Here is a 17955-nt window from a genome sequence, read left to right on the forward strand (position 1 = left end):
ACTATTGATTATATTATTAAATTGACTATATTGTTGATGTGAAGAAATTTAGTTTTTAACTGTAGTTTGTTATAAGTATGTGTGACCGATGTAATAATTTATAGAATGCTGTTATTTTAGGTTTTAATTATGGATTAAAGTTTCAAATTATATAAGTTGTATGCATTGTTATAATAACTTATAGATCAATAAAAAATACAAGTACAATTTGGTAAAGTAAATTTTTGCAATAAAATTAACTACATACATCATGAAATATTAGATTGATCATTCAGTTTCATACTTACTTGACTACATTCTGCTGAGAAATTTGCGTCTTTCAATGTTTTCAACAGAAACTTGCAACAATCCTATTCGCATCGAAGAACCATTCCTCATTGGTCCTTCGAGCCGGATCTTACCACCCATTTCTAATTATATCCCATATAACTCACAGGTATTCGATCTCCTAGCGGATAAGGCGAAACTACGCGTGCTGGAGGACGGCAAGCAGCAGGTGCAGATCGTGGGGCTCACTGAGAAGGTGGTCGACAATGTGGAGGAGGTGCTCAAGCTCATACAGCACGGGAACGCGGCTAGGACGTCGGGACAGGTGAGATGCGGACATTTTTGTGTTTGTTAGTGTTCTAAAGTGTAAATAAAACGATTAATTCATAATCTATATTTAATATTTAACTAAGTTTGTTTGAACGCGCTAATTTCAGGAACTACTGGTCCGATTTGAAAAATTCTTTAGGTGTTAGATAGCCCATTTATCGAGCAAGGCTATAGGCTATATATCATCACGCTAAGACCAACAGGAGTGGAGCACTGCGGGTAAAACCGCAGCGCACAGCTAGTTATATATATTTTGAGACTGTCGGTAAATCAAAGACATTAAATTGCATATTTTAAGGACTATAGACCAAGATATCATTGCACTAAACGGCAACGAAACGCGAAACAAGTTACGCGTGTGTCTAGAATGCGCGTGGCAAAATCTGCTAATAAATAACAAAGTCTCAATTGCACCGCTGCACGTCTTTATAGACCGAGTAGCCCTCTGTATATCCCGCTTAATGGATAACTGTCAAGTGGCTGGTTATATTCATTACTAGCGGTCCGCCCCGGCTTCGCCCGTGGTACATATTTCGCAATAAAAGGTAGCCTATGTCCTTTCTCGGGTATCAAAATATCTCCATACCAAATTTTATGCAAATTAGTTCAGTAGTATAGGGGTGATTGAGTAACAGACAGACAGACAGAGTTACTTTCGCATTTGTAATATTAGTAGGGATGTATGTATAAAATGCCCAACTTAACATAATAATTGGTTGCATTCCAGACGTCAGCGAACTCGAACTCGTCGCGGTCGCACGCCGTGTTCCAGATAGTGGTCCGGTCGCCCGGCATGCACCGCGTGCACGGAAAGTTCTCGCTCATCGACCTCGCGGGCAACGAGCGCGGTGCCGACACCTCCTCCGCCAACCGGCAGACGCGTGAGTGCATGCTGTGCATACATACAGGCATACATATGTACATAAACAATACAGATACACTCTACACAATAAACTTAAGATATGTCAAGGGTGAGAGAGACTGACAGAGAAAAACACGCACGCCGCACGGCTTACAACTATAGCAAAAAGTGTCGTTAAAACTTTTAATCTTATTTTTTCCGTCTAAGCCACTTTCGCAACGCGCGACAAGGAACTTCGTTCCAAAACACTACCCAACATGTATCCTACACTTTACACCGTACACTAACACTGCATATTACAACCTCTAACCTACACACTGCTTAATATTATGTTATATCCTAATCCTACCGTACTTACACTCTATCCACACACCTAAACTCTGCACATTACGCTCCACGCGCATCCCACGTGCATGTGTTCAATACATAGCGTACAAAATATTATACTATTCAAATGATTGCTCAATAAGTGCTGACGGCACAGCATTATAACGAAAAATAAAAGAATACACATTTTTGCATTTCCACTTTTCAATGACATTGAAATGATTTCATTCTACACTTATTAACACTTGAACATTATCTTTACATGATAAACATTATTTTTTATTATTTACCGTCAGGTATGGAGAGTGCGGAGATCAACAAATCGCTGCTGGCCCTCAAGGAGTGTATCCGTGCGCTCGGCATGAAAGGCAACAACCATCTGCCCTTCCGTGTTTCTAAACTCACACAGGTACACTACCCTCATTTTTATTATGATATTTTTGCTACTGTATTATAGGCCAATTTTGCATTTTTCAATTTTTCACTTCGTGAAATCCGTCTTTTTATCTATTTATTCATTAAATAGAATGATACAATAAAGTTAGTTGCATAAACACTTAACCAGCTAATACACCGCTATTTTGACAAGCTTTGGTAAATGTAATAAATGAGTTATTTACTTGGTCCTTCGAGCGGGATTTGACCTGGCACTTACCAACAATTGAAACCTTAAAAAATTGATATGCATATTATATTTGTATGCATATTTGCAGGTGTTGCGCGACAGTTTCATCGGCGACAAGTCGCGCACGTGCATGATCGCCATGATCTCGCCCGCCATGTCCTCGTGCGAGCACTCGCTCAACACGCTGCGGTATGCTGACAGGTGAGTTATTATATGTGACGATATTTTGTTCTCAACCTCCCAGCTTCAGTATATCCATACTTTTTGGGAAACCCCGTATAAATATATAATACAAATAATTTTAAATAAATATTTATATCGGTAATTAACAACCAGACACAGAGCAAACATCTATGTTATCATACAAATATTTGTCCTGGGTGGGTATCAAACCCACGTTTTATACAAAAAATTGGTTGTCTGTAAAGTCGGTTTACTGACGATAGTTGAACATGACAACGGCCTATTGTGCTTCTTTGTCGCTCGTTCCGCGCTCTCGCTTGCACTTCAAGCCTTACATGGAACGCCTCAGAGCGAGGTAATGCCGCATGAGTCATGTTTTTTCATGCGTGCAGCCGGCTATGGAATTATAAGACGTTGTCACGTCAAAATAATATATTTTCAGAGTGAAGGAGCTGGGCACGTCGGACGGCGGGCGGCGCGGCGAGTCGCCGCTCGCCGACCGCGACGTGGAGATGGAGCCCGCCACAGACGACCTGGCGCATCTGCGCTCGCTCAACGTGAGTGTGCATATTTGCCAACTGATATATGTATACACAACAAACTGATGTACAGCCACACAGCGGATATACACGCATGGACACGTACACACACACGCACATGTAGACACGTACGTGCTGTTACGTACCCGCAGAGACACGCATGCAGATGTCTATATGTGCGCATGTATATACGTTAGAAAAAATACGCGACATGCGTGTACACACACATGTTAACGCATGTGTACATATACACATACACACATGGTCACTCCTATGATAATACAATAAATACATGAACACAAATAATAAACAAATATTCATGCACTAATTACGTGTTTTACAAAAATATATTTTTTATATCATCACGTTAGTATCTGGTAGTGTTTATGTTACAACCATTCCAAAACATCCTTCTACAAAAATTACTCGTATTGAATTAAAATAAAACAATATTTTTTCTTTGCAGAACAATTGCTATCTAGCATATGAGCAGGTACTTATTTTTGCGTTATCACGGCCATACTCCCATTTTACTACCAACTATCGAAATAACACCATGCGTTTTATACTAATTTTCTAATTTGGTGAATTGTGTTTTTTACTGACTCAACGTCCTTGGTTTTGGTTTTCTATGCATACATAATAGCGAGGAATAGTGACTTCTGCTTCAATAAATATTTTCAAAAACATTAGATTTTGCGTTTTATATGCATCGTATTAAAGTTCATAATTGCGTGTATAATATGCATATAGTATTGCAGTCATTTGAGCATAACTTGGAATATTGATATAGTGTATTCCATGTATTGATGAACATTCATTGGATTCATAGTATTCATTTATATTAAACCTTTATAATATGTAAAGTAAGATTAGAAATGAATCGACTAAATAAGTAGTCTAAATTAATGAGCCTCTTCACTTTAAGTAAGAGCTACACATATGATAGCTTATAACATATAATAAATTAACTTTAAGTATTAGGACCTTTCAGCCTCTTAGTTATCTTTTGCCTTGTTTCTTCTCCGGTCCCAAACCTACAGTACTGTTAATGTCTAAAGATATTCCGATTTTTTCTTATGCTTATATGAGCCATTTATCCTTTGGCCAAATACGCACACGCTCAGTCTTCAAATGAGTAATTTTAAGTTCAAATTAAATAATTTTGGTTTGAAAAAAGAAATCCAGACCTTGGCCTTGCATTGGTTTTGAAGTGTTATTTTTACAACTAATAATTTAAAATAATAAGTGTGTATTGAAATAATTGCCCTCCCTGCTTCTATGCCTGTTTTGGAATTATTTATTCAAGTATCAACATTTTGAGTTACTTATTCGAGTAAATGATTTATAACTTTTTATATTAACGAAGTACTAATCGTTTTAAAATGAAGAAGTTATATAAACTTGACAAGATTGACTCGGTTTCTAGGTAAAAAATCCCATCCAACTATTTAACCGGTTTCCAGCTGGATGGGAATAGATACGTCATCTTATAATTTTAAATAAAATAGTAAAAAAATGTCCAAAATATATCGAAAGATTTTAAATCCTAAAAAAAAGTTTAAAATTCTTGCAATAAAGTGAAAAATGAAAAGTGATCAGATCAGCATAGATCTATGCAAAAAGGTGCAGGAGACTAATGCTTATATGCTATATACGCTGCCTAAACTAGTAGCTATTGCTACTAGTTAGTAGTATTCTACAAGATAAAGTTTCCTGGCTTAAACCAAAATTAGCTGTCTTGTACCGAAAGATTTATGTATTTATGTAACATTTTTAGGAGGGCGACATGTCAGCAGAGATGTACACGTTCCACGAGGCGATAGACGAGTTGCAGCGGGCGGAGGAAGAGGTGTTGGATAACCACAAAGCGATCTCGGACTACTTGCAGCACGCGCTGCAGCGCTGTCAGCAGCTGCTGTCCATTACGAGGGACGTGGATTATGATCAGGACGGTAGGTTTTTTATATTTTTGTATATAGATAGGGTAGGGAAGCAGCAAAAAGCAGTGGTGGCTCACTGGTGGATCTAGGAATTCAAAATCGATAAGTTGGAGGTTGGAGACCAAGCGAGCGTGCAGGAAATTGTCCTTATATTTAATTTAATCCCAATAATTTATTGCAAGCACTGTTCCCATCGTGTTCGAAGAGACTTTACTTCAGCATAAGCATAGATAGTTCACTTCCTGCTTTTTGTTTTTCAGTTTGCCATCGACATACATGTTTGATAATTACATATTTGTTGTTTTACGTATTTGACTACTTATTTTTTCAAATGTTTTCTCTTTTCTATAATCTGCATGTTTATGTTTATGTGTATTTGTTCTATATATTATTTCTTTTGCGTGTACACGTGTGTGTGTATACATACGTCACACCATGTATGTACACACACACACACATTGTTTGTCGGTGAGTGTGAGCGCGTTGCAGGCTGGTTCCCGTGCAAGCGTGTGCGCGGTGCGGCGCGGCGTATTACTGCTCGGCGCAAGAGATTGTTAGGTGTGATGCGGACGTTGAAGCGTACTATTCGTCGTCATATTAAATGTCTTATTGGGAATATTACTTTTCAGTTACTTTGCTCATTGATTTGATACATATACTTAATTTAAAAAAAAAAAGATAAATATATCGGTGTTTATTAATTTGTAAACGATATTATTTAAACTTGAATTTATGTGCGATTTTAAAATAAAATAGGCGGACTGACTTACAAACGTTCCTTGTTTAGTTAATTATAGACTTTTTTCATATGGCGAATAGTACCTTTCAATGTATCAATCATTCAAAATTCATCGCTTAGTACCGTTAATATATCTGCGCTATCGCTCACACCTCATGGATAAACATATTAACAGTTCAGTAAAACCTGGATCATCAATAATCTATTGTTAATACTTGAGATTAAATCGACTAATCGGGTGTAAATATACAAAGAAAAGCAGTCCATGCAAGCCAATTGACAAAAATAGCTACACACCATAACAATAAACAACCGCTTAGACGATTTACTGATCCAATCAAATCAGTAAATGAAAAAGAAACTAATTTATAAATTTCAACTTCCAGCGTACGCCACGCAATGGGAGGAGTTGTTGAATGAGCAGCTCGCCGTACTAGCGCAGTCCCGCGATCTGGTCGCCGAGTTCCGCGCCAAGATGCAGCAGGAGGAGCACATATCGCGCCGCATACAGCCGCCGCGGCACTAGCCCCGCCCCTCCGTTCGTTTTTCACACTGGCAACATTCAACCGTCAAATATCAACTGTCATCTGTCAAACGTCAACGTCAACGGCCACAGATAGGGCACGCTCCCGCGCTCTCGATGACGTCAGCTGTCAAACGTGTACGGGCTGAAATTTGCGATTCGAATTTTGAATGTTTGTTTCGGTTCGTTTTTGTTTTTTAATTGTCGACCGCTCGGAGATTTGCGTGTGCCGTGGACGCGTTGTGATACTCGGTGCGTATTGTCCAAGCTCTCTCTTCACCTTCCGTCGCATGATTAGAATTTAGAATATATTTTTGTATATCATTTAGTGCATCGTACATATGTAGTAAAGTTCCTATGTATATAACCGCTATGTATGCAACTGTCTAAATTATTTCTAAAATTTAATGTTGTATGTATTCATTTTGGTATTCTACAATTCGCATCGAGTACTTTTCGTTTGACTTTGTTTGTAATATGAAGAGTTTCAAAATAATTGACAAGATGGCGGTTATGGCCCAAGTCACATCTGTATGACAGTCACAGTGTTCTGTAACGCTGTCTCTTTCTGTCAATCAGAATTATGTTAAAGCGAGAAGCTTTCAAGCTTCGCTTCTAATCATCGACAGATCATTCTTTCTCGCTCTTGTGTATGATACTTCTGAATGACAGAGGAAGATGGCGTTATAGTATGTAGCCATAAAGGTGTGGCTCTGTGAAATTATAAACAGTATTGAAATGCTAAAACATTGTAGCTGGCCTACGTTTCACCTCAGTCCAGACAAACGCAAGCTTACATCAAGATGCCGTCGTGTCAATATATAGACTGTTTATTTTAAGATGTGTTCTAAGCACGGACTAAGCCCGCGGTACAACTTACGGCGATAAACTGTATTCTATAGTTGAGCCAATTTAATAGGCAATATTTGACGTCTATCAATTTTATCTTCATAGGGTGGTAACCTGCTTAAAAACATCGATTAAAGCGAATTAATCGATACGGACTTGAAACAATTGTCAATCGAACTTGAAACACATGTCAATAATTTATGATGATTCTTATTCCCAAGTAACCAATGCATTCGATTCTAGATGTCAGATTTCGATTTTTAGAGTAACGTCTCTGGTATTTATAAAGAAAAAAGGTTTATTGACACAAAATTGTAGCGACGTCAGTTCTTTAAATAAGAAAATGTTTATTATGTTTAGAATGGTTTATCAGTAAAATCAAATCTTAAAATTAGTTGCATCGGTCATTATTATTATAAATATGTAATCGTAATTGAAAAAAGTTAAGCAAATGTGCAGTTCTAACAAAACGAAATATCATGTTATTCTATGTCGTCGTTACTAGGTTACGTCGTTGAATTTTGTTGAACTGTCAAATGTTGCCTATTAAAATGGCTCTACTATAATAAAAAATTGTAACTGGACAAGTGTAGTTTTGTCGGTTACAAGTGGAAATAAATGTGTTTTAAACTGATTTAAAACTGTTTAATTTTCATTGAACTTTGCTATATTTATTGCTCTTTTATTGTCTATGAACAGTGTAAATGGCGCGAAACGGCCATTTTGAATTCTTCTTCAAGACTGCAACATGCAACTAACGCTAACGATTGAATCAATTTAAAATATATTTATTTCAGATTTACTAATCAATTAATATGTGTTTAGATTGTGATCCCCCTTTGTATTGCCATTCGATAAGAAAAGAACGAATTAAAATATCCGGTGTGTTTTTATTTATTTTCGATGCATTTAACTCTGCTAAAGGCCTAACTAGATATTTGGTAACCAAGTGTACACAAAGTTGTGACTAAAAAAATTCATGACAATTTCTTTTTGGTTACATTTCATTGACGTTTGGGCAAAGGCTGCGTTTTTAATTCGATACAATGTGGTCCCTTAGTCTTTTAAAATACTCGTAATGTTGTGAAAGTACATGTTTCGTGTAGCAGATGTATGGAACAAATTATTTGCTGTATAATATGAGTTTAGAGATGGTTTTATATATGCTGGGTGATTGGCAAATTTAATGCATCTAAGTATATTAATAATTTGATGCAACTGTTTCAATTTTTAATAATTAAACGTCAATTATATTTAGAAAAAATACTTTATGTGGCAATGAGTGTCATATTCTCTTATTTATCTATCTGTATAACTGTTCTATGATTAGATTTCAAAGAAAAGTTCATAAACGGTTTTAAAAAGAAAAAGACAGTCATAATCAGCGTCGATCTATTTCGAACATCTTCTTTATCCTATTTAAAAAATGCTTTATTTTCATAGATTTCCTTTCTTCATTTACGCCAATCGTCCAGTCGTATTGCTATGAAAGCGCTTGTTGTTGTTAAATATATATTTATATGTCGAGATTATTCGTTAGAGATTGCTATTTAAGCCCAACAGAGATCTGGCATAGTCGGTCCATTTTCACGACTCTTATGTGATTTCTATCGTATGTTATCTATTATAGTATTTTTAACTGACGATCGCTTATTTATAAAATAAACTTCCATTATTCGACATGACTTCCTAATATCGACTATTTTAGGATTGCGTGGATTGAGAACTGACAAGAGCCGGTGAGGTAAATTTCTATACACAGATGTTTTTTATTGTTAGCAATCATTTTTACGTCATTTATTTTAGGATCACTCATAAAAATAGTAAAAACATATTATTGTCATTAATTAAAAATAGAAAAACATTTGAAAAGACTAATTAAGTTAAAGTCATTACTTATATTTTCGTTTATTTTTGTAATACGACTTATTTTGTGATAACAATTGTTATAGGTTATATTGTAAATTGCGAGGATTTTCTTCTGAACTTTAATTTTTTTTTTGTAATCTGTGGAATGATTTGAAAAGAAATGTGTTGATAAATTCGTTCTAAACTGGTGCTTACAAAAGTATTTCGTCAATGCCTTCTAAGGTCGCGGTATTTATATGTAGTTAATTTTATTAATTATTTAACAGTTCGCTTGAAACTCCCTCTAAATGCTTTCAATAAAACGAATAAATTACGATCATATTTCTATTGTTTGTTTTGACGTAGCAAATGTGGTTATAAATGCGAGAAACGGTGTTAGATGTAACGGTGTAGCCTCCACTGAATGTTAGAGGTGGATCCTATGTATACTACGGCTTATAAAGTTATTAGATAGTGCTTGTTTAATAAATAAAGAACGTACGCGGTACTCTGTATCAGAGTCCGACATTTGATTGTACTGAAATCTCTTGAAAATATGATTTTTGTAAGGGCCGTTTGGCTCGATGGATAGCGACTAAGTTTTGCCTTGATGAATTTGTTTGGTTTGTATAGAAGTGAAAATCAAAGTGTGGGATGCGAGGTGCGGCGAGAGTCGAGACGCTCGCACTAGTTGAAATGCTTTATTGTAATAAACATATTTTAACATCGCACATTATAATAAATTAATCGAAATTGAATGAGCGATTTTATTTTATTCCTTTCCTCTAAAGTTTAAAAATATTTGTGCCATCTACCGATCTGGTGAAATACAAATAGTACAGACATTTTTGAAAGTGAACATTTTTTAGCACAAATTAAATCTATAGATACAATATAAAACAGTAACCAGACCATTTCCTGAACTAATTGAACAGTGAAAAATAGCATTCGTCAAGCATCACGACATTCAACGTGTTCGAAGGGTTAAATTTATTGGTGTTATAATGAGCTTAATTTTCGAACACATTTTAAATAGGCGAATGCACAAATGATACAGTGAATAATAGTCTACTGTATTGGTATTCTAAGAAAACCTTTTTGAAGTGAAACATGCGATTTACACTAAGGTTACGTTCGTACAATCATACGTTCATCGCTCCTGGGGAGTGGGAACAAAAAGAGACAAAGCGAGATTAGAGTATTCACTCTCTTATCTCGTTCATTTGCACAATGAAATCGAATGGTGCAGTGGTGCTAGGTGTCCTAAAATACGGATAATTTTACATTTTTCACGCTTGTCTGATCTCAAACCAACAACCTAATTATTGAGATTGATGTCTGAGGACTTGCTGACTGAAACCATATTATCAGCTCAACGGTCTACTATACACATTAACGAATTTAAAATTAAAATAAAGATGATCCCGTGAGCCCAACGACCATTCGATACCAAAAAAAACCCAATTGAATTGAGAAATCTTGTTTATCATTATGAATTATTTCTTACATAGGATAAAGGTAAAATAAATAAAACAAAAAATGGAATTGAAATAATTTATTAAGACCCACTGAAGTATGGAAATGAATCAGTTAAAAATGGAAGACGATATTTCTGTTTTTGAACGAGATGGTATTGTACTATAATAAATGCGTTTTCAGACATATTACAACTGCATAAATAAATTTTAATAGACACGTTTTAAGCTAACACAGATTATGTACTTAGTAATAAAAATTAAAACACATAATAAATAAATCATCACAGAAAAATTACAAATTAAACATCAATAAGTATTACAGTACTAACTATACAATTGTACAATATCTACACACCTCTCACAGTTGAAGTAAAGCTAGAGTAGTAACAGTACTTCGTAAAACACTATCGGTGAGATAATAATATACAGGGTGTCCCACTGTTGGTATACTAAGCTCAAAGGAGGTAATAGTTTTGCATACGCTGAGTACGTAAAAAATAATTAAAAAATTCCAGACGCATTTTTCTTTCAAATAGATGAATTCTTAAAACTCTATGTGTACACCCATAACAAGCGAGCCGCCCAACTTTGCCACCAGCACGTGAGCTATCGTTTAAGATTATGTTTTCATAGATAAAATGCTCATATTAGAGAAGCGGTATATGCCGGCTACGCGAAGCTAGAGAAGAAAACATGGATTTTCAGGAAAAATTTAGCAAAAAATTTTGGACGTAATTTTTTTTTAAAGTATTTTTTACGTGATCAGTGTATGCAAAACTACAAGTTCCTTCGCGCTTAGTATACCAATAGTGGGACACCCTGTATAATAATAAATTTAGAGTCAAAATTAATAAATTTGTAATTTACACTTTTATATAAATTTCAGAAATATATCAAATACTGAATTAGTTATGCTTTTTCACGAGCCCGCCCGCGGACATAAATTATATCAAGACAAGGATAATAATACTAATTCACTGCATAAATAACAATAATATAATTTACCTCATACCTCTAATTACATACTACTAGTTTTTTACCCGCCAAAAGCGACGGAGTAAGGCAATAATTAACTTTAATTTGTGATGAGAAATAAATAATAATAGTCGACACGATTTTTGACCGAAAAAAACATTGGGATGTACAGATAAAATAGGTCACAAAATTTCATTGTTTATATCTCAAAAACATAAATAACCGAAATAAAACATTGAAAAATTTTATACTTAAACAAAGGAAAGGATTTATAGACCGTTTACATAATATTATAACTCATAAGATTGCAAAAGGCAAACATTCTCAAATCACAAGACAATTCTTTAGAGTCATCATATCCTGTTAAATGCTCTTGATTATTATCTATACATATAATAAATCTGTAGAAGGGTCAATTCTGTACATTTAAAATATTGAAAAAATAAATAGCAGGGGGTGTTACTGGATCGATACCAAACCCAAATATGTGATTAAAAAATTTTTTGTCTGTCTGTCTGTCTGTATGTGAAGACATCACGTGAAAACTAACGGTTCGATTTCGATGAAACTTGGTATAATTATACCTTATTATCCTGGGCGTAAAATAGGATACTTTTTATCCTGGAAAAATACGTAGAAAAAAAATTAATCTTAATTTTTCAGTTTTATCCATAGACGTTGTTCTGTAGAACCGCGAACACACGTTGCGTATTATTATAGGCCTAGCCGTATTTGGGTCCAATAGATATTTATAAGATGTCATTGTCAGAGTTAATTAAAATGGAGACCATCCACGCGAAGACCGACATCCGCGCGGACGGAGTCGCGGGCGGAAGCTAGTCAATAAATAAAAAGTTAACACCTTAATACACAAGGATAATAATTATAAGACTCAAAAAAGGAAGTTTTTTTTAAATTAACCAAAAATCATGTAACTTGCTTAATGCTGCCAGATGTAATACAAAAAAATGAAACTTTTTTCATAGATACACAGGCAGTTTTGATATGCTTTATGTCATTACACAAGTGTGGTTCACAGCAGATCTTCAAACCCTTCGCCGGTCAGTATGTGCGGCTCTCCGATGGCGGGCACCATGTGACTGTACTCACTTGTAGCCCACAGGTACAGGTTCAATGTCCTCTCAGTACACTGTGCTATGAATCTGGAAACATTTCGATGGTAATAAGAAAATATTATATGTATATGTAATGCGTGGTAAAGCCAACTCAGCAATCGGGGTTCTGCCAGTTATTTATCACTGATATAAGGATGGTAGTTTGTTGAAGAATAATATCATGAAAATTAGCTAAGCCATTTTCGAGGTTCATGAAAAGCAGCACTTAATGAAAATTATGTCTGTTTCGAGTATTTATTTCATAAAAATAACGCCTATGATAGTTGATAGGATCATCCGGACTCCGGTATACGTAATTTGACCTTCGCATTCTAACTTTCACCTACGCTCAGTTGCACTTTAATCATGATGAAATATACTTTCGATAAATCTGCATTGCATTTTACAAGACATTTCAAATTATACGGAACAACACATTTTTTATTGACTGGTCATCTCAAAATGACCGAATTTAGCGAATCACCAACAGATATCATTCATTTTAAGATTAATTAATTAAAAAAAATTGGTTGTCTGTAAAGTCGGTTTACTGACGATAGTTGAACGTGACAACGTCCAATTGTGCTTCTTTATCGCTCGTTCCGCGCGCTCTCGCTTGCACTTCAAGCCTTACATGGAACGCCTCAGAGCGAGGTAGCGCCGCATGAGTCATGTTTTTTCGTGCGTGCAGCCGGCTCTATCGAATAATAAGACGTTGTCACGTCAAAAAATAATTATAACACAAAATTAATATGTAATGTATTTTATAGACATATTAATAAATAATGTGTGTGAACTAGTGAGATAAAATGGTGATTATAGGCTGCAATTATTATTATCTATAGTCAGAGTCATCTGCTAATGTATTGGATCTAATAACCTTTTTCATGGATAAAACAGATAATAATTTATATCACAAGCTAAACACATTGTGGAAAATTTTAAAACCCACAAAATTTCGCGTCATTTGTAACAGGATGGCGGTTCTACAGGGGTCTTAGTACGCAATGACAAAAAGAAAAATGATGGTCCGAACGCTGATACCGGATGCGTTAAGATACTGTGATATAAAATATAACAGTATCTTAAGATAAAATATTATAGTATCTTCACCGTCTGTCACGCGCTTAATTATTTTACCTATACAGAACTATATACCTTTTAACATAGAATATAGTGAGCAAAGTTAAGGCCAGGCGATTTAGGTTACCTACCTGACAAATGGTCTAACATCACCCTCATTAGCAGTTTGCAAGTGCTGATAGTACAAATGTCTATGTTGCTTCGCTATAATCACTGGTGGGTAGCCAGCCTGCATGAGCAGCAGGTTCATGAGCAGGCGAGAGGTTCTGCCGTTACCATCTATGAACGGATGAATGTGGACTAGCTTGTAGTGGGCTAGAGCTGCATATCTGGAAAATTAATATGGTATATAAAAAAATGTGTGCGTGTACTAGTGTACACACGTAAGAAGTGAAACTTCTTTATGACCTTATTTTTCAAAAAATAATTTACTAGGTATATGCAACTTTACAGAAATACGTCAATCACGCGTGGTAGGGATAAAAACAAGATGGCGCGTAACAGAAAAATGTTACACTAAATTTTTTTCCAACCCCCATAAAGAAGTTTCACTTCAAAAACTAAACATTAATATAACTTTGCAGTTGTTATATGGGTGATTATACAAAAATGGGGTAACTTTTGAGGATATTTTGTTTACTATATTTTTTATATCAGATTGTTACAAATTAGGGTGTATATGATAGCTAATCTAATGAATATATTGTTCCAAATCGGGCCAGCCACTTTTTTAAGTAGATTGTGAGATACTTTAAATTTTCTGGAATTGGCCTCCAGGGGACTGATGAGGCTAACATGGTACTGATAAAAAACACAATTTTGTTATATTCTTAAAGAAATTGAATGAAAATTTCTACAAATCTCTCAGTTTTAATAATAGCACATGTCTTTTAAGTATTAAAATCACTTAGTTACGTTTAAAAATGATAATTAATAATATGTGATACTGGGAAAAAACAATGTCTCAAGTTTCAAAACAGCCTTCTGACATTTAACGCTACGTGAATATTCTTACTCTCTTCCTTAACTTTTACTACTTTGACTTAGTTTTACTTGATCTTTCAAGTAATTCACAAACAATAGAAACAAAAAAATGGCCAAGTGCGAGTTGGAGTCCTAAAAAACCTATTTTTTATTATGTTTGTAACTAAAAATTTACACTTTTAGCAATTTTTCCTTATCTGTGATATAAGACGTTGCTATTTACCAAGTAGAAGTAAACTATATAGCAGTTTATAGTAGACTATATACACGGCAAGCATCCTGTGTGTTTTTTTTATTCCCTTGCGAATATTGAATTTTGCGGAAATTTGCAGTATTAACGGATGTAGGTATCTTTTGATTGCGTTGCGTTATAAGTTTGATTTTTTTACAGCCCCAAGGGTTCTTAATCTTGAGTATCCAATATAAATTTCAGATTGATACCTCCACGCGTTCCAAAAAAAACGTCTTAACAGACAAACGGACAACAAAGTGATCCTATAAGGGTTCTGTTTTTTCCTTTTGAGGTTCGGAGCCCTAAAAATCTACCAATATTTATGTTAAAAGTACTAATTATAGTAAAATTAAAAACCAAAGTCTCGAATGAAAGTCTCATCTGAGTTTTCATAAGAGCCCCTTGACATTTTTATAATGTTATTAAGTATATTAATTAACTTTTATGTTATTTTGAGGTAATTTTACTTCACAGTATTATACGTATACGTATTTATCTGATAAATATAAAAAGCTATGCTCTGAAAGCATCAAAATCAATAATTAAAATAAAATAAGATCTTTTTAATAAAATTATTAGTAGTTTGTTTCAATAGCTCTTTTCTTTGCTACTCTTTCTTAAATGTTTCTTCCCTAGTCAAATGCAGGTTCTTTTAGCGTGGCGCATGATGTTTTAAACTGAAATATAAAATAGAAATGCTTATACCAATAGCAATCAAGATAAAAGTTCTCAAAAACGACAGAATCATCAGTACTGTGGGGTCGCGTCAGTCCTCTGGCACGATAATCTGACAAAGGACTGATGCCAGCGGATTGATGAAAAGGGACTTAATATGAGGTTATAATCACAAATTATGTTTTTTTGGCTAATTTCTAATATCAACAAACTATATTTTTACAAATCATAGTTAACCATTTATAAATGAAAATAAAAATCGGATTAACAATAAAATAACGACTCACCATAGGACTGAAATGTTGACTGGCACAGCAAGATTTTAGAGGACAAACACAACCCTAGCGCTGGTACAGTTATGACGGCCGTCAAAATATGCGGTGCACAAGTAACTTCATTACCAACATTAATACTTAGACAGGGATTTGACCTCGACTTGGTGATATTTAGCGAGAATTTCGAATTTAAAAAACACACAACGGACTGACTAGTGAAAACGATGACAAAGTTTAATTTTATTTTTTAAATAAAATGGAAAACATTGCGTTATGAAAGTTGTAGTATATAATACTATGTACATCAAAGATTGTAGTGAATTAGTAATTTTTCTTAAATCGATGATAATGTTTAAACGATAGTCACTTGATTGTTGGTTTTCGGAGTTGTGACATGCCAAAGTACTGACATTTGAGGTATTAATTTATTTTTTTTATTCATTTGTATTTTAAATAAAGAAGTGAAATTGAGTGACCAAATAGAGGACGCTTCATTGTTTTAAAATAGATTGTTATTTGAATAAAATATAATAAGACTTTGTTTAAATTAGCTGATGACATCGAGTTACCCCATTTTTGTATAATCACCCATATAAACAATTGCCTTCTTGGATACCAAGTTGACAAGTTTACATTCAACACCGTTCCAATCTAGGTATTTATGATTGAAGCAGTTTTTTAATTTAATTTATGTTGTTAATTGTAATGAGCACTTTTTCTACTTATAAAACTAATAAGTCAATTGAAACTGTTAGTGCTCCTATAGATATGTAAATTAAATTCTAGTTTACCTCACAGGATGAAGCTCCAAAGCATCTTCAGAATTAAGCCATTCCAAAAACTGAGTCATCAGACCTTGTATCTCTGAAGGTCCCGGAGGTATGTGACCGCCAACATACACTTGTGTTCTTCTAAAATGCCCCCCTTCCACTGGGTCTACATGCCCTAAAACTCTCTTGTGTATCTCCAATATATCCCCCATTGTAATATCTCTCATTCGATATAATAATGTAGCATTTATATACTTCATCGCTGCATCTAAACCCAATATTTCATTGTGTTCATCAATGCTTTTACCAGCTACTGCTATTCTCGTCTCTAATATGCTTCTTGTTTGTTGTAGCGTCATTGTATTTCCTTCAATACCAACAGTATGGTATATGTGTTGAAAATAAGCTTCTTTTTTGGCTCTACATAAAGCAGAATCATTTTCTGGTATCGATAATAACGCGTCTCGCTTTTCGTTAATTTTTCGTAACATTTCGCGATCTAAATTCTCAACAATGCTCGCGGTTCGCTGCCTGTTTGTCAGTGCTCCTCTGTGATCTGGATAATTGGTTAAGGCTAACGTGTAAAGTTGGTCCGCTTTAACGATATCTTTCTTGGTGTCTTCCAAAAACTCTCCATAGTGGTTGAGTATATCAGCGTGTTTCGGTGACAATGCAAATGCGTGTTGAAATAGTTTCAATGCTTTATCAGTTTTTCCGTGTTTTTTCATGTCCAAAGCTGCGTTTAAAGACACAACAGCTTCTGCATCTCGCGCTTTGTCGTATGATTTAGGCTGAGAAGGCGGAGGTTCTCCTACAAATGGTTCCAGATAGTTTCCGTATAATCCAGCTGGTATGGGCGCAAACGGTTTGATAAGTTTCACATCATGGCTCAAGATCTTGTGCAACGTTATAACAGCAGCAAACATACACACAACACTCGATAGAATTACCACGGTTTTACAACGATCCAGGAGGATATTCATCTCAATTTGCTTTTTCCAAGCACTCTTCATGGTTTCTGTTTTGGTAGATCTACCTAAGAATAACATGACTGATGTGATTTAAACAACGTTTACTCACTGATACAGCGTTAGAACTAGCGATTGTTGATAATTTTGATTTCATCGTGTATTGCAATAATATATTTCAAAGGCAAATCGTAAAAAAACACGTAATGCCATTGTACATTTTAGACAATTACCTACCAGCTGTTGCTCGTCAGTTGTCTAATGTCTTTGTCAGATGTTAACTGTCAAATGTCAAATGAACCATAGAGCACATTCTAATTTATAATTATTGTGTATAAAACATGAATGTGAATAGCAACTAGCTA

At 34.8% G+C, this 17955-nt stretch overlaps 2 protein-coding genes across 6 annotated transcripts in view; one reads left to right on the top strand and one right to left on the bottom strand.

Moving 5' to 3' along the window:
* Positions 1-7237, top strand: part of Klp10A (kinesin-like protein 10A) — a 51837-nt gene extending 44600 nt beyond the window's left edge. For 3 of the 5 annotated variants that reach the window (XM_089696866.1, XM_089696868.1, XM_089696871.1), the window contains 8 exons: positions 437-592; positions 1325-1478; positions 2083-2195; positions 2500-2612; positions 3037-3151; positions 3600-3626; positions 4914-5088; positions 6202-7237. In XM_089696866.1, coding sequence (XP_089552992.1) covers positions 437-592; positions 1325-1478; positions 2083-2195; positions 2500-2612; positions 3037-3151; positions 3600-3626; positions 4914-5088; positions 6202-6341 — 993 coding nt within the window. In that variant the 3' untranslated portion in view covers positions 6342-7237. The remainder of the gene's footprint in view (positions 1-436; positions 593-1324; positions 1479-2082; positions 2196-2499; positions 2613-3036; positions 3152-3599; positions 3627-4913; positions 5089-6201) is intronic. The other 2 variants (XM_089696867.1, XM_089696869.1) reach the window with 1 other exon arrangement.
* Positions 7238-12416: 5179 nt separating this feature from the next.
* On the bottom strand, positions 12417-17824 carry Fic (FIC domain protein adenylyltransferase). The gene is made up of 3 exons (XM_089696902.1): positions 16644-17824; positions 13818-14015; positions 12417-12651 (listed from the first exon to the last, which is right to left on the bottom strand). Exons 1-3 carry the CDS (start codon positions 17669-17671, stop codon positions 12522-12524), a joined length of 1356 nt encoding a protein of 451 aa, XP_089553028.1. The 5' UTR covers positions 17672-17824; the 3' UTR covers positions 12417-12521.
* Between the last annotated feature and the right edge of the window lie 131 nt (positions 17825-17955).

The sequence above is a fragment of the Colias philodice genome, chromosome 6, assembly GCF_061535455.1.
Source record: "Colias philodice isolate Cphi_HAF_F1 chromosome 6, ilColPhil1 Martin Lab GWU primary, whole genome shotgun sequence".
Classification (NCBI taxonomy): Eukaryota; Metazoa; Arthropoda; class Insecta; order Lepidoptera; family Pieridae; genus Colias; species Colias philodice.

Bases quoted from the DNA above. Each gene is read 5' to 3' on its own strand.
- Fic (XM_089696902.1), bottom strand. From the start codon at position 17,671: ATGTTATTCTTAGGTAGATCTACCAAAACAGAAACCATGAAGAGTGCT. The intron at 14,016-16,643 runs GTAAACTAGAAT...TTAATTTTCCAG, and splicing joins TTGGAGCTTCATCCTGTGAG to ATATGCAGCTCTAGCCCACT. The intron at 12,652-13,817 runs GTAGGTAACCTA...AAATGTTTCCAG, and splicing joins GATGTTAGACCATTTGTCAG to ATTCATAGCACAGTGTACTG.